This window comes from Saccostrea echinata, unplaced genomic scaffold (genome assembly GCF_033153115.1).
Source record: "Saccostrea echinata isolate AGI-Se365-2 ecotype Australia unplaced genomic scaffold, CSIRO_AGI_Sech_v1 ptg000033l, whole genome shotgun sequence".
Classification (NCBI taxonomy): Eukaryota; Metazoa; Mollusca; class Bivalvia; order Ostreida; family Ostreidae; genus Saccostrea; species Saccostrea echinata.
The window spans coordinates 36,960,151-36,986,100 of record NW_026889782.1 but is presented as its reverse complement, the minus strand read 5'-3'; the positions used below and the strand labels follow the sequence as shown (position 1 = coordinate 36,986,100).

Below are 25,950 nucleotides of genomic sequence, written 5' to 3'. Positions count from 1 at the left end.
ATGTCATAATATATACATGAATAATAATTATGTTGACATGCAAGTTACCAATCTTTTTATCTTTTTAGAGAATTTAATTTTGATGTTGTTAAACATAATTACTGTCTAACGCCAGTATACGACATCATACAAGAAAGATGCAACATACTTGTGTTGGCATGCGACTTATATATATTAACATTATTTACACACTGAATTGTCGACGGATTTTTCCGTTATTTCCCGATCATGACAAGTATTTCATGCAAGGTATTTGTGTCAACTTGCGAGTTATCTATGTAAACATATAAAATAATTAAGGAAATATGCAACTTATTTATGTCAACATGTGATTTATTTATGTCAACATGGGACTTATTTGTGTCAAAATGAGAGTTATCATTTTAACATGAAAGATACGTACAAGAGGACCAAGGGCCTTAACTGTCACCTGAGTATAAACAACACAGTAATGCATCCATAAAAGTACGAGGGGTTATCAAAAAGTTCGTGGACTGAGGCGATAAAATTAATACTATGAACTCTGTGCTTACAAAATTTATAAAGAACATAAAACAACAAAAGTTTAAGAAATGTTGAAAATTTTAGCTTGATACGTTGATTATTAGACAAATTATTATAAAATAAAAAAGACATTGTATGATCACCCAGCGCTTTCGCTGTTTAAGGACATACGCAACGTAGTTTGAACTTTATAGTCTTTTTCCCTGGAGTTGAAGAGTTCCAATACTTAAAGGAACTGTGTGCTACATTTTAATGTCTATATATGCTATTGTACACTTTTTCTAAAACAAGTTTGGATAAACAAAACATTTAGAATATATGTTTAGTAATTTTTGTATATTTTTCTTTGAATTATACCAGAATTTTCTTTAATTGATATCATTTCAAAACCCCTGGTAACGCATGCTGATTTTTTGTGTACGAACATCTGATGGCACTTCAATCTTAAATTAAGAATATCTCGAAAAATTATCAGTAGGTAAGGTACGTTGCGTATGTCCTTAATTAACTTTATCACGTACGACAACGTCATTGTTTCTCAATGCCCACTCCCTCTATCTCATACACTTATCTCGATAAGATTCCCTGGAGTTAAGTAAGGACTTAAACCCGTCTTGTTCATATGACATTACAATTTCATGAACAACTGCTTTCGATGCATATAATATCGATCATGGATCTATACATAGGGAAAGATCCCCACTTGATTATGCCATCATGTTTTGCTTGTCGAACTTAAATGTCTACCACACATGATCAATCACTTTTTGATGTGACTAACTTTTGGCACCATGACTAAAAATTGATATTAACTGTACATCTTTCATCTCTCTGAATATTTCTCGGCATTCAAAACAAGTATTCTGGATGCATTTTATTTCTCTGTAGCCCGTTAAAAAAATCCCTAGACCTTTACCATTTTTTTCCAAGGGCAAAACTTTATAGAAAGTTGGAATAAGAAACACCTCCCCCTTTGTGACGTCATTTTCAAGCCCTTTATTCTTTGGACACTCCATGTAAAAATTACTATAAAAGTACATAGAATGAGGTAAACATTGCAAATTTTATGGAACAATTGTGAAATACCACATATCTGAATTATTAGATGACATATTCTCATTTCAAAAGATATTTTCTCCGTTACACTCAAGTTGCGCCGCCTGAACACACCATTGTTTACAAAAACATTAATTATTTATTAAGAATGAAACATGATTTATGGTTTATTCTATAGATAGAAAAGATGATGCTTACTAAACGTGCTAAAATTTATTGATGTACCTACAGCGGTTTTAATTTTATGGCGCTAGTCCACGAACTTTTTGATACCCCCTCGTATTAAACAAAAACAACTGATAATTGAAGCAATTTTCCCAAGAATTCAAAAATCTGGTAAAATTACACTTACTTATTATAACAAATGAGACCCGAGTGATTTCCTAGAGGTCGTACTTGGTTTTCCAAAGTCTTACAGGGATGATAATGAATGCAAAATATACATATACAATGGACACTTACCTAGTGTGTAAGGTATTCAATATATATAGATATTGTTTTTGTCAGTTGACTAGTGCTACAATTAAGTATATAGAGAGAAATCTCCAATGCCTGTATATTTACTCGAGAGGATGCCTCTTGGCTACACAAAACTTAGCTGCTTGCCACTTGGTAACACTTGGTACCAACACTTGCCTCTTGGCTTTACAATAAATTTGGTAATACTTGCTACCAGCACTAGCAACTTCAAGCAGACTCTAGCAATCTAACCTCCAATCTCCATGAATTTACCTGACCATAACCCTTTCTATCATCAAACAGGACACCCTAGTGTACACATACTAAGTACAACTAGCCCTTTGCTACATAAATAATCTTTATGTCAATCCTTTATATCGCTTGCTAAGCAATAATTCGATTTTGAGCATGCTTTGCTCGTTTAAACCAAATATTCATTTTTATTTTGTTTCTATATATATAAAATTCTTTCTTGTATTCTCATTCAATCAAATAACCTGTTAATTATATTAAAAAGAATTTCTTGATTAAACACAATTTAGCAAAGGGAAGTTACTTTCATTTGCTTCACTTATTACAATTTTATACTCTGCCTCCTAGATACCCAGGAGCAAAGAACAGGCACATTTACTTATATGTATATTTAAACATTTATGTTTATATTATTGCATTTAGTCTGATTGCTTAATAATCAGGGGCAGAGGAGAAGATTTTCAAAGTATTAAATGCATTTCTGTTGTTTACTCAATAGAGCCCTGTCCAAATACCAGGACCCCTGACTCGGGGCTATGACACATTAATTTAATTTCTGTATATTAAATAACCCACCCACCCCCCTCCATGGAACCCCTGACCAAGGGGCCATGGAATTCAATTTTGGAAGAAGCACTCTTCCTCATTATGATAATGCATTTAGTTTGTTTCTTTAATACCCAGGAGCAGAGGAGAAGAGTTTCAAAGAATTCGTCCATTTTCACTATATAACCATTAGAGCGTCTCCCTAACATCAGAATCCCTGACCCGGGGGCAATAAAATACATAATTAGGGAAGAGCCATTTGTCCCCATCATAACTATGTATTTAGTTTTCCTTTATACCAAGGAGCACTAATTAACAGCGTCAGGAGTCTGGAAAAAAAAAACTAAATGCATTTTTTTAAATGGGCTGTAAATTGAGATTTTGTTAACGAATTCTGGTTGGTAAATATCGAAGTTTTAATTTCTTTTTGCTATTAATTGAAAGAAATGCTTGTCAATTTTGTGTCCGATGCAAGGTTCTGTCTCTGTAAGGATACAAAGAATCGCCCTATGAGATACGGTGTAGATAACACATAGTTAAAACAATAGAAAACATGGCAGCCAGGTATTATAAAAATGCTACAATAGACCTTTTACTTAAATGATAATATGTAACGAGCAATATTGTACGGAAAAGACTCAAAATTCTAACCGCATCCCAAAATGTCAAAATTTGCGATTTGTCCCTATTTTTATAATATACCACAAAATATGACAGATACTGAGTTCGACTTTTCCACTCGGCGAGCAGAGTTTTGACGCTGATAAAGAAAATAAAGACACACATGTCATATATGGTTGTGTAGATAAATTATCGAAGAAGACATAGGTATATATAAAATACATGGTTACTGTCTTGAAATATAAGCGATATTTGGGCGAGGGTAAGAAAATGTGATACAGGGCGAGGCTTGCCGAGCCCTCTATCACGTTTTCGACCCGAGCCCAAATATCGCTTATATTTCAAGACAGTCTCCATGTATTTTGTTTATCCTGCAAAAAATTTCTACATGACCTCCAAAACGAACTGTTTTCAACCGCTTTAGGTACACATCTCTGCAGTTGAAACTAAGACGCCATGGCGTAAACATTGCAATATTCATGACGTCACAATGCTTTTAGAACGTTGGAATATATGCACGAGGTTTTATTAGGGCATTGACCGAATAAAGCTTTGGTTTATTAGGTTACCTTTATTAGGTCAATGCAAGGGGTAGTTGCAGGATAAAAACAGTTTGCAAGTGCATGTCCTCTGAAATAGTAAATGAGGCCATTCTGGGGGACGGAGTACTCCGTGTAATACGGTGTTGGATACCTTGTGTTATTATTATACTATAGGTCAAAAATTTATTACAAAAACAAGTGCCTGTAGTTTTTCCATATATTATTTGACGTTTTGCTCCCAAAACCAGTGGCGGATGACAATAAGCGGGTTGGCAATATAACGGGTGTATCAACACAGGGGGAAATCCGTTCTTTAAGAATTCTTGGCAATAAGCCAGGGTGGCAATATAACGAAGGGAAATATACCGAGGTAGCACTGTACTTCTAGAATAATGCTTTCTTCCGTAAGCATATGCTTTCCGGCAAAATATGTCCATAAACTGCGAAACTGGACAAAAACGTACCTTGACCCCCTTCCTATCGCTTCGAAAGTATACACGCCGTTCACAGCACAGTATACACCCCGCATATTGGAATATACTGGGTGGAATTTCACTCTAGGTAACAAAAATGTTAAAAGGGGTTTGTTTCAAAATAATGGCAACTTCAACGCTAAAACCTGCTCCGTCTTTTTCGTCCTCGCCATGATTTCCTGCCGACGTTGAATTTTAGAAATGTGCGGTTGAGCTTGAAATCCCCCGAGGATGGGATTGACTGATTGGAAGTATGCATATATCTGTAAGCTGTTCAATGTTTTTAGAAAGGAAACCTAATACATATTAATTTGACAAAGATCTGTCATGTATTGGAATGAAGTCTTCCAGGTGAACGTTTTTATTTGTATATATGTAAAGACATAATATTAGAGAACGAGACGGGTTCTCCATTATAGATACAAATTTAGGGATGGACGACTGCGTAGCACTGGTCCACCCCCAAATTTGCATTTACGACAGAGAATCTGTCGAGTTCTCTAAATGATCTGTGACACGATCCAGTCAAAATTAACCACCTTTCACTTATAGCTGTGCAGTATCCGCAGTATATTTATTACCACGGACAATGTTAGATTCAGTCAAATTAGTTTTGTCAAGGGGGTAGACGCTGACTTAAGCTCTCTGTAGTCGGAAAATAGCTCTTCAGATCTTTTGTTTCTTCATGGCCGTAGGAACCGGTATTTAGATTACTATAGAAAACATAGATACCATATGCTTGTACCCCCTCAAATGAGCTTTTTTTTTTTTTTTTTTTTTTGCTTGTCAAGAAATTTTGGTAGTTGATAGTGCCCCCTCAACTGAAAATGTATGGCTGTGCCCCCCCCCCCCCAAAAAAAATGAAATTGCTTTCTACGGGCCTGTTCTTGTTATTATACCCGACTTCAAATTAAAGTAGCTTAGGCCACCTTTAAAAAAAAAGTTTGGTTGCCCTTTTCTAGAAAGGGCCCAACTCAAAACTTTTTTTAACCTCAAGGACGCAATTATTTTTTATGCATTCTAGAAAATACATTTTAAAAACTAAGCATTGAAATTGAAATTTTCTGAGAAAAAAAAGTCTCACCTACCTACCGACCCAGTTTTTTTCACCCTGAAGTGATGCAAACATTATTTTAATGTTGGCTTTATCTTTATCTTATATATTTTGTTTTCATAATGGACAGGCTTAAGGTGGAGGATTTAATCTTCTCTCAGATTTATTAAATTATGGAGAATCATCCTGACATATTTGAAGAGTTTCAAAATCTAAAGTTACCTAGACACAAATACAGGCGATATAAACAGCTCCTTATTAATCAGAAAACTAAAAACAAGAAAAAAAGGGGGGGGGGGGATTGGACGAGTTTGAAAAATGATACGAGCAGAGTGGGAAAAATTGGAGTGTTGAATTTCACTTAACGGATGCTGCAACCGTCAACCATTGCGGATTAATTTTCAAAATTGATTCGACAGATTATCTATCGTAAATACAAATCTGGGGTTTAGACTTGAGCTACGAAATTCGTCCTCCCAAAAATTTGTATCTACGATAGAGAATCCGTCTCTTTCTCTAAATGATGCTTAAATGTAGATAAGCATGCAGACAAGCTCGCTCTCATACTTAATTTTGCAATAAAAAGAAAATAAACAAATAAATTAAAAATTTTTATTTAAAAATGTGTTCAAAACTAAGCAATCTATATTTATAGAACGTATAAGCATGATAAATAATAAACGTTTCCGTCCATTATTATTTGGGGAGGGGGGGGGGATATATTTTATTACCGTTCATTTTGAAGATTGTACGAAACATCATGAGTTTTTAGTTTTACCTTTTTCCGACTCATCAGAATAATGAAAAGTGAACAAAATTTATATAAACATATTTATTGTTCGTATCTCAAACAAGAGGAATACAAGTGGAATAAAGTTTATGTATGTGGATGTGTGTAAGAAGGTATGTAGGTTCTTCAATAATTTGAAGCATGTTGCATGTCGTGCAATATTCATTCAATAAATGATTTGGTATTTACTGCAATCTGCGACACATCATCTTTCAGTGCAATATGTGAGTGTGTATAAGCGGGTATCCTGGTATGATGGCGAATGGCCGTGTGGTTTTGTCCGACTCCATAATTATATGAGGAAATAGATGGGATTCCATTGGGTTTACATTACTAAAACTGGTGGAAAGAGAACTCTCCTTCTGTTTTTAGGGGAGCGATTCAGAGTTAGATAAAGAGAGGGTACTCAATTTTTTCTTTTGTTGCTCTTGATTTTCTCACGCAATTTGTGTGTTTTTCTATCTGTTATTGTTGATATTATAATGTTACACTCAAAGAACACTTAAAGAACATGGTGCAAATATTTTTTTACAAAAAGTAAGCACAGACGATAGGATATATGAAAACATCTAGACAATTGTATTTGGACAAAGACTAGTAAATAAAAGTTCCTTTAAGTGACTGAAGTAATGTTAAAAAAAACAAGAGATACAGATGTAGAAGAACACATAGGTTCTAAACTCTGACATTGATAAGCTTTACGGTAAGTAAATCTGATGTGCGGTCCCTAAATACACAAAGCAATTTCAAAAAGAATGCAAGCACAGATTAGTTTCATGAAATGTTCATCAATACTTCTCTCATCAATAACGTCTCCAACTATCACCACATACCAAAATGCTTCACAGAATAAATTAATATCTTATGAAGCTGCAAAATCGTGTAAAGTAACCAAAAGCAGCAACACGTCTAGAATTAAATTAATGGTTCGCGGTGAGAATCATTTGCAAGTATAAGAAGGTTCCAAAACTTGTTATTTAACAATTTTATATAGGGAATATAATTCACATTTGCCAGTTTGTTGAGAAGCAAGAAAACAAAACAACAAACAAACCAAAAGGTCCATGGGCATTACACTAACCCGAGTCACTATGGCCCTACTTCTCTTAATAAGCAGATTTTGTCCCTATATATCCCTACGTAAAACTCTGACAATCTTTTATGGCCCCACCTTACTCCCGGGGGGGGGGGGGGGCATGCTTTGAAAAAAAAATCTTACATCTACACTACCTGATTAAGCTTCCATATTTATATAACTAAAAATGCCTTTTTTTCATTTGTGAGCCGATTTATTTTTTCAAGTATCTTTTCTAAAATTTCCTATGTAAAACTTTGATCGCCTTTGTGGTCCCACCCTATCTCGGGGTGATGATGTTGTATTGTATCTACACTATCCGAGGATGCTCCATATTAGATTCATCTTTCCCGGACCAAGTTTCCTGAGAAGATTTAAAAAAAAAAGTTTCATATATACTCCTATGCCCATTGTGGCCCACACAACTCCAGGGGGTCATGACTTGAACAAAATTGAATCTACACTATCCGAGAATATTTCCGTATTAAAATCACGAATATTGTCTTTGTTTTTCATGCAAAGTTGATTTTTAATTTTTTTTTCCCTATAAAATTCCTTTGTAATACTTTATCGCCAATTGTGGCCCCACCCTTACCCTTGGTTCATGATTTGAACAAAATTGAATCTACGCTACTTGCGAATGCTTCCTCGTAAGTTTTATCTTTTTGGACCAAGTGGTTCTTGAGAAAAAGACGTGTAAAAGATGCTATCAATTTTTTACTAATTCGTAATCACCCCCCCCCCCCTTCAGAAGTTTGTTTGACTCTTCATTTCCCCGCTACCCAAGGAAACCTTCTGGCAAGCTTAATTGATATTGGTCAAGTGGTTCTTGAGAAAAAGTCAAAAATATTAAATGTTTACAGACAAACGGAGGCCGGACAAAATGTGATCAGAAAAACTCACCTGAGCACTCAAGTGAGATGCGAGATTTAAAACACAATTAATGTTACAGGCATTTTTTACACAATTCAAGAGACATCAATTTATACTACAGTGTACTTGTTTGTCAGAATATCATTTTTTGATATTCAAATATGTATATAGGAATATCCTAACTTTTCACTTATATGAATATTTATGCCCCCGTATCGAAGAATCGGGGGTATATAGTTTTTGCCCTGTCCGTCCATCTGTCTGTTTGTCTGTTTATCTGTTTGTCCGCAAAAACATTAACACTGCCCATAACTTTTGATTGGTTGGGGCTATGCTTTCATATTTCACATGTGTATTCCTTGTGACGAGACCTTTCTTTTGGTACCTTCATATATGACCTTTTGACCTTGGAGTTTGACCCAGTTTTGCAAAATTTTACCCAACTTTAACCTTGGCCATAACTTTTGAACAGTTGCTGCTAGGGCTTTCATACTTCACACGTGCAATCCTTGTGACAAGACCTTACGTTGGATACCATTAATTATGACCCATTGACCTGGACCTTGGAGTTTGACCTACTTTTTGAAAACTTTAACCTTGGCCATAACTTTTGAATGGTTAGCCCTAGGGCTTTCATACATTAATTATTTTACATGTACGAGTACTTATTTGGTGACTATATTTCTTTTACTGAGTGACTATATAATCACTCAAAGGATTTATTTTGAGGTAAAAAATTAATTTGAGTTACCACATAGCGAATTTACTGTATAATTCTTACTGTGATATTTTTACTTTCTGCATGAGTTTGTTACTTCCCGTTTGATTATTTTACATCGTAAGTGGTCGTGCATATTGACGTCTTTACTTTAACGAGTGGACTTGTCTAAACTCCATGTAAGTATTAACCATCAGGGCTTTATTTTGGTGCTTTGGGTTACCGACGAACTATCGATTAACAATAGTTACTTCCATTTATATGTCAACTCCAGATATCCCAGAGTCAACCAACCTGCTTAATATATGGATATTTTGTTGACTATAAAGATAAGGGGCTGATAATAATTAAGTATAATAAACAAGATAACGTACGCTTTTTCAATTTTCCTCATTTATGGAGTAATATTCCACTATTACATGCATATTGTGTTTACATCTCCCAATTTATTCGATACTCAAGCACATGCTCCGAGTGCGATCTATTTTCAAAATGATTCAGTTATTGACAGATAAATTGATGCTATAGGATTTTCAACAATCTTCTTTAAAGTCAGCATTTCGTTAATTCTATGGTCATTTCAATGACCTTTTTATAAACAAAACCTATCAATGGGCCGTATTTTGGCTAACTGGTTTCATACCTATTGAAAGAAGTTTGTTTTTATACTGAATTGCAGAAGAGAATGTTCTGTTTTATACTGAATTTGACTAGAGAATGTTCTCCTTACCTGATCAATAAATAGAACTCACGGCGGGTGTGACCGGTCGACAGGGGACGCTAACTTCTTCTAGGCACATGATCCAACCTTTGGAATTTCCAGGAGTCTGTGTTTTATGCCCTCTTTAAAGATTTCTAATGTTTTAGATTTTTTGTTTAGATCGACCGCTGTTCGTTACCTAAACCCGTTTTCATTTGTTACTGAGTGACTTATTTACTTACTGAGTAAATTGGTTTCGATCACCTCGATACATAAGGCTAACTGCGGGTGTGACAACAAGGGATTCTTACTCCTTCTAGACACCTGATCCCATCTCTTACATTCCAGGAGCCCATGTTTTATGCCCTCTCCAGGAATCTGTATTGTTTGCGGATATTTTGATATCGATCGCAGTTCGTTATCTTTACCTATCTCATATGGTTTTTTTTTGTACACAATATTTACTTACTGAGTAGATTGGTTCCAAACACCTCCAGGTCTATACTACTTGATAGTGTCATAATTATCACAATCCATAAAGGATTGACGACCCGGATACCATCAGCCATTCGTTGCGTAAAGTTTTCAATTTTTCTATAAATAAAAATTTAATCCAGCTGCAATGCTGTGCAAACATATAACAATCGATGCCAAAATTTTATTTGTTTATATAGGTATATTTACTGTATAAAGTGTAATTATTAATGGACTATTAACGAGTTTTCAAAACATTGAAATTATTTAAGGAACAACATCTATAATCCTCTTTTAAGACAAATTCAACAAGTTCACAACTAAGATAATATTTAAGCTCAAAATGAGATGTAATCAATCGGACAAGTCTTTTTTTTTTTAATTAAATCTATTATAATATGTACATTAGTAATGTTTTTCCTTTCTCATGAACTACCACTTTTGTAAAGAATTTCCTTCCTGTCAAACTGGGCCGTTCAAGGTAGCTCAGACGGTAGAGCGCTCGCTCCGTGATTGGGAGGTCGTGAGTTCGAATCTCGGCTGCGACTGAACTAAGTCGATAAAAAATGGGTAGCAACTGTTCCTCTGTCATGCGTTCGGCACTTTTAAGTGAAAGTTGCGGGTCCTTCGGATGAGACCTTAAAAACCGAGGCCCCGTGTCACGGCAGGCGTTGGCACGAATAAGATCCCTCACTGCTCAATGGCCGTAAGTTCCGAGTAAAGGCCAAAATTTGAAGCCTTTCACCGGTACATGGTCACGTCTCTAAATGAGTGAAAAATTCTCGAATGGAACGTAAAACAGCATACAATCAATCGTGTCACACTGATGTTAGGAATTTTACCCGAACAATATATACAGACAAACAGTAAAGATGTCCACACAAGTGGACGACAAATAGCAATAGGTCACCTGAGTGACTCAAGTGACTTACAAACCATGACCAATATAATTATTGTGTAGTATTTTGGCTGATTTGTTTTATGGTAATTGTTATGCCTTTGTTTTTATACTGAATTCGACTACGGAATGTTCCATCTACCTGATCAATACATAGACCCAAGGCAGGTGTTCCCGGTCAACAGGGGATGCTTATTCCACCTAGGCACCTGATGTTGCCTTTGGAATTTTCAGTGTGACCTCTTTATATATTTGTATTGTTTATAGATTTTTTAAGATCGATCACGTTTCGTTATTTTCACCTATTTCATTCATTAAATAAAAGTTTTCTTCAGCAGTGCAATCCTATTTTGCATCTTATATTACATCTGATATTTACCTTTGAGAATCTGCTCGAAACTGAAAACATCATCAGATGGCTCTAAATGAGACTCAATTAGATCAATCCAGAACTTGTTCTCCTCCTGGTTCACATTTTTCAAACCCTGTTGTTTCGCGCCACTGATTTCCTTGTCAGTATCTTTTAAAATCCCTTCCTCTGTAGTAGAATATACTTATATTGAAATAGGGTACGAAGTAGATTGTGCTATTTTATATGCCAATCAAAATTTAGAGAAAAGGAATGTAATGAGACATATCCATTTGAATCAAGACAGTAAAAAAATGTTCTTCATTATATATTTTTAACCTTTTGTTGGATAACGAAGGCCCTCAATTGCATCAATTAAACGTTGTATGTGACCTGAAATTAGTATCAAATTCAAACTTAAAGTCCTTTCCAACATTTAATGCAAGAAAATCTTCAGTCAAAATAAGACAAACATCGTATGTGCTTAATATAGTACAGAAATCTGGTGTTATGTTTACTTTTGCTACCTTTTACATTAAAAAATTGTGAAGATAACAAAGATCGAACTCATGAACCACACATCCAGTCCTTTCTTATTATTTTTTGGTCCCAAATGTGTTTATTTGAAAGAAGTATGAAGCACGACTCTCAATCAAAATAAAAAAAGGTGAAGATATCAAACAGTGTTCTACATGAATACGGTTCTTTAATTTTTTTTTCTATATTAATAGTATACTCATGGGAAAAATCTCTTTTTATTGTCTTCAATAGGACATTTAGATACATGAAATATATGGAGATAACGAACAGTATTCAAGCTCAAAAGTCCATTATACAATACAAAATAGGAGCAGAGCAAACACGGACCTCCAAACATCAGAGGTGGGATCAGGTGCCATGGAGGAGTGAGCATCCCCTGCCGACCGGTCACACCCGCCGTGTGCTCCTTGTCATGATCGGGAAATAACGGAGAAATCCGTCGATGGCCTAACAATTAGTATGAAAAACGTCAGTCAGCATTTGACTCAATGATAAATTGAATATATATATATATATATATATATATATATACATATACATATACATATATATATATATATATATAAAGAAAATAAAGAAGAAAAAAAAAATATCAGATAGACTTTCGACATAAATCTTTTTTGAATGCATTACACAATCGTCTTTTCATTAGAAATATCGTGTGCCATAAGAAAGAACGTGTTTGCATGAAGATAACGAAGAGTAATCAAGCTCAAAATGTTCATTAGAACAATACAAATTGGGAGCGGAGCAAACACAGACCGCTAGAAACATCAGAAGTGGAGTCTGGTGCAATTGAGGTGTAATCATCTCCTGTCGGTCACACCCGTTGTGTGCTCTTGTTATGATCGGGTAAATGTAAAAATCCGTAGACAATCTAGAGTGAAATAATGGCATAACAATTTATATGAAAGACGTCAGTCAACATTCAAATTAACGATAGATTGTATTTGCTAACATGGTGTCAAGCATAGAACATGCAGAATGTTTTGATTAAACGAGGCTGTTGATATCCTTGTGTCATCAACTTATTTGTCAGTAGTTTGTCTCATTGTAGAAATTGTTCGTGCGTAGAACATTTTCTCGCGTAATGAATCAACTAGGAGACATAAACTCTATATGCAGGAGATAAGGGTACATTGCTAAAAAAAAAAAAAAGTAAGGAAATTGAGGCATTGGGTTTATCATTAAACTTTGTTTGCCATCAGTGTCTTTCTCTATTAAAATATCCAAATATGAAACAAATGCGTCATACTCTGTGGTAGCATTTGCTTTTAGTTCAAAAGGGATATACATTGTTTGGAATCCACGTAGGAATGAACATGAAAGTTATCAATTGCTAAAATGTCGTAAATTTTTTGATTCCTCGACACCAGAATATAGGCTCGGATCTGTAGTTATGGATATTGCCAATCATAGGCTTTTTAAACCCCCGCGTTTTACTGAAGAAAATGCAGCTAAAACAATCCGTTTTTTCCTTAAACTTCAATATGCCAACAAAGGAATAAAGTATCAGGAATAGGAGTAAAATATATGGATAATTATTGGATACCACTTTTAAAGCAGGGAAAGGCATTAATTACAAGAAATAATAGCCGAATCGAGCGACAAAAAAGCGGCGGCGTAAATCGAAGGTTTTTACAACGCTTGGATCTGTAGCTCTCTGCTTTGTCTGTCCGAATTTTCTCAAGCAGAGAGCTACAGTTCTGCAGCTAGTGCACACACAGCTCCCACAGAAGAGTCTCGTTCCATCAGGTCAAGCAAAGCCTCGACGGATTCCGGTGTAAACTTGACGTCAGCGTCCGTGGTTAGAATGAAATAGTCTGACTCATTCACTGAAATAATATTTACGACAGTTGGTTTAAAATTTTAGGTCGATGCATCTTTTATAAATTTTATAATTAGCCATTTTCATGTCCGTCTCCAAGAAAGTTGTAACTGTGTGATTCTTTCTATCGGTTTTTACCAAGTAGAAAAAAACTGCTGAAAGGAATTTGCATTTCTCTTTCTATATTTATGATTCATGTTTGCGCTGCTCCAAATTTATATTGTTTTATTGGACTTTTGAGTTTGATTACATTTCGATATCTTCATATTTCATATTTATAACACTGTAGAGTTACATTTTAAATGACATTATCTTATTACATATTTTTTTTCTTAAACGGACTCATAATATACATATATGATTTTCTGGGTTTTTTTTTCATGTGTTGTTTATTTATAGGATTCTTTTCTCTACATGTTCTTTATTTAAGAAAATTAGATATACCTGTAGGATTCCCCTCTCTATCTATGAGTTGTTTATTTATAGGACTTACCAGAGATTAAATTTGAAGAATACTACAACATTTTACGTATCTTAAGATTGATAAGACCGTGTTTAATGTGTTTTTTTTATCTATAGGACATTACACTTCTCTGTAGGATTCCTCTTTCCATCTACGTGTCGTTTATTTATAGACATCAGGCTTAAATTTAGGATTCCCCTCTCTATCTACGAGTTGTTTATTTATAGGACATGGCACCTATCTGTAGGATTCCCTTCTCTATCTACGTGTTGTTTATTTATGGAAGATCAAACTTACCTGTAGGATTTCCCTCTCTATCGACGTGTTGTTTACTGAGAAAATCTAGTACATATGACATGTACATAATCTGGCTCCATCTTTTCTTCTTTTTCACCTAAAATAAAACAGTTGTCAATATAATCTAAGATACAGAAACTGCTTTTCTTTTGCTCTTTTCTTTTTAACTCAAATAAAAGTTACAGTCCAATTAGTGAAGGTGTCTTTGATGATAATATAATACCATAATCTCATTATTGGTTGTTTCAAACTTAAATTATTAACGTAGCCTTGCTGTAAGAAAGAACTTTTTTACAACACGTTGTCATGTATCCGTGCATTTGGCGTGTCATTAATTTTAGCCAACTTGAATTCACACAATTTAAAAATGTTTGCATAAAATTAATTGTGGCAGTGCTTCTCTTGAATGAAAGGATTTTAATTATCTATTCGCAGTATATTCCGATTTAAACTTTTGATCCCTTGAAATTGCGTTTATACCCCCCTCCCCAAATTAGAATAATTTGAACAGAGTCACCTCTCCCAAGGATGTTTTATGACAATTGCACTTAACATTGGTCAAGTGGTTCTGGAGAAATGGGCTAAAATGTGAAAAGGACTTGCACATGAGGATAGGCGGACGACGTAAATTGCAAATGTTGATCAGAACAACTAACATGAGCTTCTGGATCTATTTAGTTAAAAAAATATTCAGTTTTTAAATTGTCTTTTTTTTAAAAAAGTCCATTTACTTTCTTCTAATCAGCGAAGTTCATTTCCGATGGCCCCGGTAGTTTCCAGACAAACTTTAGTCCATATGGTGTCGATATCTTCGTAGAGGCCGAAAGCTTACCGATTTCTATAAACAAATAATGACCATAAAAAAACTTTATAAGCAAAGTTAATAATACACCAGTCAACAGGTATAAAGCACATTACTTAAATCATAACTGAGATATTTACTTTTTTGTTACAATCCAAACCGTCCTTTGTTACAAGGCTTTCTTTCTTTTTTCTCTCTATCTCAGTTGGTCTCCCTCCTTGTGTGCCTCTTTTTTCTTTCTCTGTCTGACAGTCTGTCTAACGTACACACTCTCTATCGGTCTTTCTCTCTCTCTCCCTCCCTCCCTCCCTCTCTCTCTCTCTCTCTCTCTCTCTCTCTCTCTCTCTCTCTCTTGCTTAGTACGTCTCTCAATAGGCTGATTAATTGTAGGGCGTAATCTGTCAACTCGTCCCCTTTGATCGCCCCGTCCAGGAAGACATGACACTCAAAGTAAATTTGAGACGTTTCTGAAGTGACCTGACTAATCCTTCCTATTGATTCCAGCAGCTGTTGCATTTCTGTACGCTTCTATAAAGTCAAAGTATTGAAAGTACTGAAAGCTGTACTTAAATTAGACGCTATAACAATGGCAATTCACGACTGTGTACTAAGTTAATATCAGGAGCAATGATTATGCTTTTAAAAAATTAACAAACACAACGTAAAAAATCCACAATCAAAAGGTTTTAATCAATTGATATGGATAAAAATATTTATCAATTGATACGGATATCTTTTAAACTGCACTGGTCGAAAAAAAAGTTCCCCGTCATGGGAGCAGCTGTCTGTTGGAATTGTCATTGTTATGTTTTGCGCCTCGCTTAAATGTTTTATATTCCTTTAATCCAGAATTTATCCAAATCCTTCTAAACAAAAAGAAGTCTCTTGCTGTGGTCTTCAATTCGACATTAGGTATATCAATGAAAAATATTCTTTTTCATTCCTAAGTTGATTCAATACAAACCTTCGAACTCGAGACGTCACAGAGTGAAACACATTTGTTTTGTACTAAGCTATGTTAAGGACGTTAATGGGAAGTGTGACCGTAATGTCTTCTCAATATGCTTAACATTTAATAATCACTGTAAAATAGTAACTTTAAAATTGTAGGGTCGCCCGCGTGGTGCAGTGGTTAGAGCGTCTGCTCTAGCGTCGCGAAGTAAGGAGTTGATCCTTATTTCGCGGGTTCGAATCCCACTGTGGGACGTGGAGACCGGTCCTTCGGATGAGACCGTATAAACCGAGGTCCCGTGTCGCAGTAGGTGCTGGCACGAAAAAGATCCCTCACTGCTCATTGGCCGGAAGTGCAGAGTATAGGACAAAATTTGCAGCTCTCTACCGGCAAAGGGTGGCGTCTCAATATGAGTGAAAAATTCTCGAGAGGGACGTTAGACAACATACAATCAATTAAAATTGTAGGAAAAGTAATACAGTTGCCTATAATGAATAGGTTTGTGTCGTAGATAGTATCATTTACATGGCATATATCAGCTGTGTGTCACGTGACTGGTATAAAAATAGTATTATTAGGCTGGATGTAGAAAATGACACTAGTGCAAGGGCATCCGGTTGTTTTTGGCCATAAAAATTGATACACATTAGCAGAGGTTTACATCCCCTACCTGAAAAGTGCTAGGAGCTAGTTTGTGTTGTTTCGGAAATTCTCGTAATTTTGCAGAAATTGCGTGTGAAAGAAAAAAATTTTCCACTTCGCCTCTACATCGTAATGAATTTTAAAAATATTCTTCAGATCAGAATCAACTCCCAGCACTTTTTAGAATACACTTAACATAAGCAATCGGTATTTCGTATTTCAGCATAAACAGCCAAGTGTTTGTTCTTGCACTTCAGGATCCGGTTGCACGAACGTTAGTTAAATTTAACTGGCCGTTAACTTTGCGTTAACCCGACGTTAAATTTAACGGCGAGTTAAACCGGTTGCACAAAAGTTAACTATTAGTTAAAGCTTGATAAATTTTCTAATTTAACTAACAGATTTAACTGAGGTTACCTAGGTACATTAAATATTTAATTAAGCATTAAAATCAAAATGGCAGACTTGTTATCGTTTCAAAACTTGTTTGCGTGGAAGGAAGAACTTATACAGAGATAATAGAAATGTCTGACTTGAGCAAACTCAATCCCGATTTCGATTTAGGCAAGGTTGTTTTCTACATGTATACATATATTGCGGATATATGTTGCGATATTATCTTCAAAGAACAACAAAACGACATGATTCCATTTGAGTGGAGATGAGGGTACTTTTTTTTATCCGATTATGCATACAATAAATGTCATTATACAATGACATTATGCATACCATTAAATGTCAATATATTTTATCAAAAAGATCATCATTTCAAAAAAATTTTAACCTCAGACAAGTTACTGAAAAATAGGCTAATCGCTCAATTCCACAAACTTCAGGCAGGTAAAACGGGGGGGGGGGGGGGGGGGGGAGAGTTCCTATCCCGCTTTTTGAGAGATTTTTAAAAAAATTATTTTCAATTTTCCCTCCCAAAAAAACCAATGCCTCTTGCTAAAACGTAATAAAGAAAACTACATGCAGGCCCGTAGGAAGCAATTTCATTTGGGGGGGGGGGGGGCACTATCAACTACCAAAAATTCCTTGACAAGCAAAAAAAAAAAAAAAAAAAAAAAAAGGTCATCAGGTATTTTCATTGAGGGGGCACAAGCATATAGTATCTATTTTTTCTATAGTACTCTATATGTCGGCAAAATTATTAAGGGGGGGGGGGCACGGCCCCCCCGTGCCCCCCCCCCCCCGGTTCCTACGGCCATGACATGTACATACTTTAATTGTAATTGCATTGTTTATATTGCAAGTAAATTGACTATCGTTCAATGTAAAAATTCATATTTGAAGTAACTATCTTTAATAATATATTCAAAATATTTTACCAATATAAGATTAACATTTAATGTAAAATTTATTTAATTAGCCTTAGAAAATTTCAACATTTATGAATTGACGTCATTTTAATAATGACGTCAGAACTGTTTAACCATAGTAAAGGAAATGCGCGTGTGGAACGATTATAACAGAGAGTTAACTATAAGACATCAATTAAATGTGAGTTAGCCAATTTATTTTGAATAGACTTTCGAACAACATATTTTTAACTGACAGTTACGTAACTCGTCGTTAAAAATTTAACAGCTAGTTACGACACTAACTGGGAGTTAATTTAACTACCGTTCGTGCAACCGAATCCTGAGGTTTATCGGGGATACAATTCGATATTAGCGATTTTCTTTACATTCTCTGACGCCGTGCAGGTTAATAAGGTCGTGAAAAATTAATTTTATTCACAGTTGTTTTCAAAAAAAAATGTTTTGTTTTCAGTTTTAATAATTAGATTTAAAGACTGACGGTGATTTTGTATTCAATTAAGCAATTTTGTAATTATTAAAACAATGGATCCACTCCTCTGTTGTACTGCGTCAAGTCAAGACAAATAACGTCATATATGAAACAAGATTTGTTTCTTAAAACTCGGCAGTCTCGTTATAAAATGGTGAGAGTTTGCATTCCCAAATAAATAATAGATAAAACAAATACATGCAATTGTTTTACGCATCATCATGCGGTATAATTAACTTTTCTTACTTGTTAAATTTTTAATGACGTCACAATGATAAATGCTACACAGTGCATCACAAATGTGAACTCAAGTATTCCTTAACGTAGCTCATTATCTGGAAATTTTACTATAGATGAATTTATTCGTGGCAAGCAGACATCAAATTTTTATGATAAGCGTGATGCTTTCAACTGTTCTACCATCATTTTCCCCTTATTTATGTAGCAATGTAACATTATCACCTGCAAATGGAGTTTATGTCTCCGAAACACAAAAGCAGGGCTTACAAGCCAACAATTCCTGAAATTAGGCAAGCTATTCACAAATAAGTTTTTGATAAAAAGACATGAACAGTCCCGTTTCACAACAACTATTAGCAAATTCTATGGTCGATACAATGACCTCATCAAAAATCGAAAATACTGTTCGTTATCTCTATATTTCATCTTAACCACGGAACACGTATATCATCTGGTAGACAGTCCCCGAGAATACTTTTCGCTCGCTATGTATTCATTCATGAATAGTACACAGTATAACAAAATGATACTGGCAGGCGCGTCGGTCAGACTCGAAGAGTTCAATCGGTGTCCCTTGGATAATCCTCAGGGATATTAAGCATATGTCATATGTACAATCTTCAGATTCCCAGTTTTGGTATAAAACCAATTTGTTCATATAAAAGTTTGAAAGAATGTTATATATTTGAAGATTTCTTTTCCTATCCCAATTTCCTCCATTTCAAAATGTTCTGTGAAAAACTGTAAATCCTCTGTTGTGTTGTTTTTATTACTATCTCTTCTTTTACTAGTAATATTACTGTTCAGAGCTTCGAATACCAAAACTTGGGAAAATCTAAATTGCAATTTTTTTTATGTTGTCAACGGAATAGAATATAACCCTTGTGGGTTCATTTATGTTGGTGAAACTAAGGGTTTACTTAATAAAAGATTATCGGTTTACAGATTTCAAATTGACAATGGTGACCAGCAGCTTTTATACAAGCACTTTAATTTAACTGATAATTCTATTTTATAAATGAAAGTTAGAATTTCAGAAAAGATTTTCTATCATAGTAATGGACATTTGCGAGAAGCACTGATTTTTACAGTCGAGCCTTACAAACCGTTATCTTTGTTTGTAAGGCTCACTATTTTAATTGTATTTTAGGTTGGTTGATTGGTTGTATGTTGTTTTTAGTCCCATTCGAGAATTTTTCACTCATATGGAAACGTCATATATATCAGTGAAGGGTTTCAAATTTAGACCTATACTCGGCACTCAGGGCCATCGAGCAGTGAGGATTCTTTACTCCTACCGTGGCACGGGGCCTTGGTTTTTATGTTCTCAACTGAAAGACCCGTGACTTTCACTTCTAGTGACGGACGCTTAACGAACAAACACTACCTAATATGTTTACGTCTTAGGTTTGACCTGGCACGGCGAACGAGAATCGAACCCCAGCCTCCCGATCACGAAGCAAACGCCCTACCACTAGGCTACCGTGACCGGTAATTGTACTTTAGAGGAACTGGGATTTAATTCTGCAAGTGGTAATCAAACATGCCCATAGCTCTAAAAGGAGAAAATACCTCAAAATCATACGTCAGTTTGAATATTTTCAATATTCCTAACAATCAATTTGATCAGCCTGATGAGCTAAAAGAAGGAAATAAAATGCCCTAAAAGTACTAATTTACGTAGAAAAATAGTCTTACTTCTCGATACATGGTTGTACATATGTAAACTCGAGTTTTCTCATTTTTTCTCGTCGATGTACCGCAGTATTTGCCTGTCACACCTGCATGGATCGTGGAGCCTTCGTAATACCTCTGCTGCTATCGTCTCCTGTATCATGTATCGTGCTTGTCGTGCCAAGATCTTGTGACTGGATTAAACGCTTCTCGAGTCACTCACAAGATTTCTGTGTTCAAGACAATCATCTGATATACAACATAATAGCAATGGTGTGCTTTCTTATTGCGATTTATCTCACTTTTCGGCGACTGTTATGGAATATCAGGAAGATAGTCTTACTAAAGGAAACACAGGTACATAACAGCAATACTCATCATCAACATTAATACCGCATTATTGTCGTTTTTGCTTTTATCGTATTTATCATTTTCATAGCTATAGCAGTCTATTACTGTTATGATCTACATTATCGCCATGGCTATTCAAATTATCAGAATTTGATTAAAACTGATTCAATAAAAACAAAATAAATGTTTGACATGGAAAACGAGATGGTTCTTTAAATTACTTTTATGTGACCATGAAGACTATTCTTGAAAACGCAAATATGAGCAGAACATGCCATGTTGCCGTATTATTAAAAGGAATGTTGCTATATATTTTGGGACCGGCATTACTACTATCCCCAATGCCACTTGCCATCAAATTGTGGGAAGTAAACTCTGATCCCGATGATATACCTTGTAAACCTGCCTGAATGATAGAACTCTTTGGACAATTTCGTAAATTTGTATCAGAATTAGTCTGATATGTGGTTTGTGTTTGAGGAAACATTTTCTTATCTAAGCACAGAAACCATGCTAAATATATAAGCACATATCCGGTCAAAGACCACGTGGTATTTGATGCCATTTGAACTTGTGTATTTATAACAAGGGACACGCCACCAATAGCAAATAAAACACCAATGAAGGAAAGTGTGCGGAAGCATTTGACGATTGCCCTTCTTCATGTAGTACAAGATAGGGATGGTGATTCCAATTTCCATTGAACTGACTCCAGAAGCTGCCTGTCCGTTGTTCAAAGACTTGAATATCACAATACATAATCCAACTGATTCTAATGCAGCAGATATGACAACCTAGGCAAAAAGATAATTAATACGTTAATGACGTGTTTTTATAAAACACGATTACACGCACTTTCTTGCAGGGAATTTGTTTTACATATATCGATTTACTAGTACTCTTATTGAGTTAAAAATCAGAAGAGGTATAAAATTTTTATATCATATAGCAATAATTTTTCATATTTCAGCAAAACATATATTTGCAGAAAAAAAATCGTACCAGAGCTGTAGCTTTCTTTTTCGGCCATGAACAATCAATTCGTCCAAAGATATTCCATAAAGATCTTAAAAGAGATATCACATTTGGTGCCAATAGAATGATAACACACAATTTGAAGGCCTGATATTTAGAAGCATTGTTGTTACTCAGATGTTGGGCTAGCCCAATCACAGTTAGTTTACTGGTCACGAGACAGAAAAGCAAGACGACAGCAAATGTTAAAGTCGTTAGCCATTTGAGAATTACAACTATTTTAGAGGGTCCCTCTGATTGAATAACTCTGTTGGTGCTTTTTTTTATTTTAGACTCTTTTTTCACGATGAGATAGGAATAGTTAGCTTCGTTCGGAACCTCTCCTTTTGTATCTTCTTGTGACGTCATATTATACTGTCATCCGTGATCACTCCTCTCACTCCTCTCTTTGATCAGCTCAATGTAGGGAACTAGAATATTTCAAAACCGGTGCAACAGCCTAAACTAAAATAAATTATGGAATATATTAAAAATTATATAAAAGTAGTACTTTTATTAAGATTTCAAATGTACATATCATTCGCTATTTTAGACATACATTGAAGCAAGAAATATAATAACTAAGACACTCATTAGAATTGACCCTACAATGGGATATGAAAGATAAGAAAATTAAAGCAAAACAACGAGTAGGACTACCCTCGGGGCTGCCTTAAACTTGTCCTAATGACCTTGGCTCATAAACCTAACCCAGCTTTATTTTACAAGTCTAAAGTATTAATTCTTGATGGTTTTCTACACCAGTAAGGTATCCAGTGTTTACAGTGTTTATATGTAATGTAAATGTAAAAGATGAAAATAACGAAGAGTGAACGATCTCAAAAATTCTATAAACAATACAAATATGTGAGGAAGGCATACAACATGGACCCCTGGAAACTTCAGAGGTGGGATCAGGTGCTAAGGAGGAGTAACCGTCCCCTGTTGACCGGTCACACCCGCCGTGAGCCCTATGTATTGATCAGGTAGACGGAACATTCCGTAGTCAAATTCAGTATGAAACAAAGGCTTAACAATTGGTATGAATCAAGTCAGCCAAAATACAACCCAATGATGGTTATTTTTGCTAACAAGGTCATTATAACGACCATAGAATTTACGAAATGCTAACTTTAAACGAGGTGGTCACAATCTCTGTAACATCAACTCATCTTTCAGTAGCCTGTCTCGTTTTAAAAATTGATCGTACTCAGAACCTGCTCTTGAGTATCGAATAAGTTAGTAGATGTAAACAGTAGTCGAATAATACTACAGAAATAAGGAAAGTTGACGATGAAAAAGTTAAAGTCATCTCGTTTGTCATACAGTTCAGGTGTTAATTGGCCTTTCTCGTCTATTGCCAGTAAAACATACAAATATGAGACTCTGCGATGCCTTTTACTTCAAGCTTACTGAGATTTATCGAATCGACATATGAATGAAAGTAAATATTGTTCATTGATAATACATCGACGATATATCTTAATGTCAAATTGAAGACCACAGTGTTTTCTTCCTGTCCTGTTAATTTTTTTTTTTTTTTTTTTTTTTTTTTTTTTTGTAACTTCCGCTTCATAGGAATATAAAAACAGGTCAGCTAATTAAGGAGCACAATTAATGCCCATCGAAATTCCAACAGATTGTTAAAAGACCTGGTCTCCGAAGACTACATACATCATTTCAATGAGGAACTAAAGCATCCTTTCAATATCAACTTATCATAAGTGTATTATGTTTGTAAATAATTAATTACAATTTTCTGAAGTACTTTACTTTCATTACGATTTTTCGGACAATTGAAAACGTACCTCCCCTTACTGTAAACCTACCCTGAGGAAAATAACAGCTCAATTAACACTTAAAGAATGTCAAAATAAACGTGAAAGAATTGTATTTTTTAATTAAACATATAAATGAATTACGAAAATTTAAGACTAACAAGACTAAGTCAAAGAAAAGCCGAACGATTTATAAAAACATACTTTTCCATTACTTGTTGTGTTTACCACAAAGATTTAAAACGCCGATGTTTGTTTTGTTTACGGCCGCAGATCGCTGGTTAAGACGCATTGGATCTCTGGTGATCTCCTCGGTTAAACGTGATGAAGGGATGAGTTACATAATTTGTAATCTCAAAACATTCAGGGGCCTAGATAAATATAATGCGTGAATTTTTTTATGCGTTAAAGTTTTTCTTTTGATTGTTTTAATTAAAACTGTTTGATTTTAAGGGGCCTGGACACAGTTGCATTGTTTACATTTTAAATCTCTATGTTTATTCCAATAATAGAACCAGTTAAATGAATTGAACTTACTTAGAAATCAATGACAACGACATTCCTTTTTACTTCACATCAAACATCTGCTTTGTAAACAGGGCACGAGCTCTGTTATTGTTAGTGTTTACGCTTTATCGGGTGTGTTCAATTCGTTAACTATGTTAAACTCTGCACACGTCACTGAACACAGACTGACAAGACTGATGAGTTGGTTTTGCTTTCTCACATTTCTTCTCTGAGTTTTCTCGATTATAGTTTTAGTATATTTCATTAATGCACAACAAAGAACGAGTGCACTTATGGGCCCCGATAAAATGTGAAAAAATGAAGAATCAAATTAAGTATAATTTTTCATCTCAGATCATTAATTGATATCTAAACCATAAGATTCAACAAATTTTATCGCTGAAATTCATGAATATACAAAGAGCAAAGCCATACAATGTGGTAGGGGTCAGCCAACATTCGTGATTTTCTATAGTAAATCGAGGACGGTCATTCATTTCAAAACTTTTGTTTACTGTCAGCCTAACGTTGTACAAACTTGTGCGAATGACAAAAAATGCATTATACATTTATAAAACTTGTGTGAAAGTAGGGAATTTGCACAAAATTAGGCTTGTACTTAAAATATTAAAAATGTATGAAAAGTTCAATGTTTTCCTATAGCAAGCGAGAGCTCTTTACCTGTATGACCTATGTTGAACCCACCCGTGGAATAAATTATTTAAAATACCGGTAGTCACGTGAGTTCTACCATGGTAAACATTCCTCAAAGGTGCTCACTGTAAAAGATATCCACTTTTTGTATCATTATATCGAAGTCGTGCCGCATAGAGAAGTTTGTATGTATTTGATTTTAGGAACACGGGAGGGTTAGGAGGGTTTAGTGTCGTTCAAATGTCATCATACATAAAAGCGTCAAACATTTTTAACATTCATGCAAGACAATGGTACCGGTTTTGAAAGCCACCTAAATACACTTTTTTTCAATTTAAAATTTAAAGGAACTAATGTTAATACTTATTGTATTATTTCAAATGCAAGCGTGCAAATTTCTTAGTTTGATCACTATGGCTACAGGCATCTATACAACTTCATTCGATTCTTTTCTCAGGTAAAATAGCGCAAGAAATATCATTCGGCAAACGCGCCCGTCAATGATCCACTATCAGTGTCCGATTTAAATGTCTCCTCCCCTTGATTTAAATAAACGAAACTCAAAATAGGTTCGGACCGACTTTTCCGGATTTGGGGTATCTATATGCATTTAAAAATCTTCATTTGTTTCAAATCCATGCTGATTTAGGTGATGTTTTAACGTGATTTTCATTAGAAATATCCACTTGTGTTTAACTATTACCAAAAGAGAACGATTTGGCAATATATTCTAAAGTAATAGGGCACTGAAAAGGGCCCATTAAGCATTGCTCAAGTGCATTTGTCCTTTCTACTTTTCATAAGTATTAAGGTTAAAGTTTACTTCGTGAAAGTGGAAGGATATGTGTCAATCAAACGCGTCCCGAAATTCGTAGTTTTAGTAATTTTAATATAAAAGAAGTTTCTGAACACGTTTTATTATGTTTCCGTGTGAAATGCTGAAGCAACAAATAAGTCATGATACTATATAGAAAATTTGAGAAAATATTAACTTCAAAGGTTTGTTAATTTTACAACTAAATAAAAAGAG

The 25,950-nt window shown here is 34.9% G+C and overlaps 1 protein-coding gene across 1 annotated transcript in view; it reads right to left on the bottom strand.

Annotated features, from left to right (window-relative positions):
• Positions 1 to 20,694, bottom strand: part of LOC133199272 (uncharacterized) — a 49,533-nt gene extending 28,839 nt beyond the window's left edge. The window contains exon 1 of the mRNA XM_061335105.1: positions 20,641 to 20,694. Within this exon, the coding sequence (XP_061191089.1) occupies positions 20,641 to 20,652 (12 nt within the window). The 5' untranslated portion in view covers positions 20,653 to 20,694. The remainder of the gene's footprint in view (positions 1 to 20,640) is intronic.
• Between the last annotated feature and the right edge of the window lie 5,256 nt (positions 20,695 to 25,950).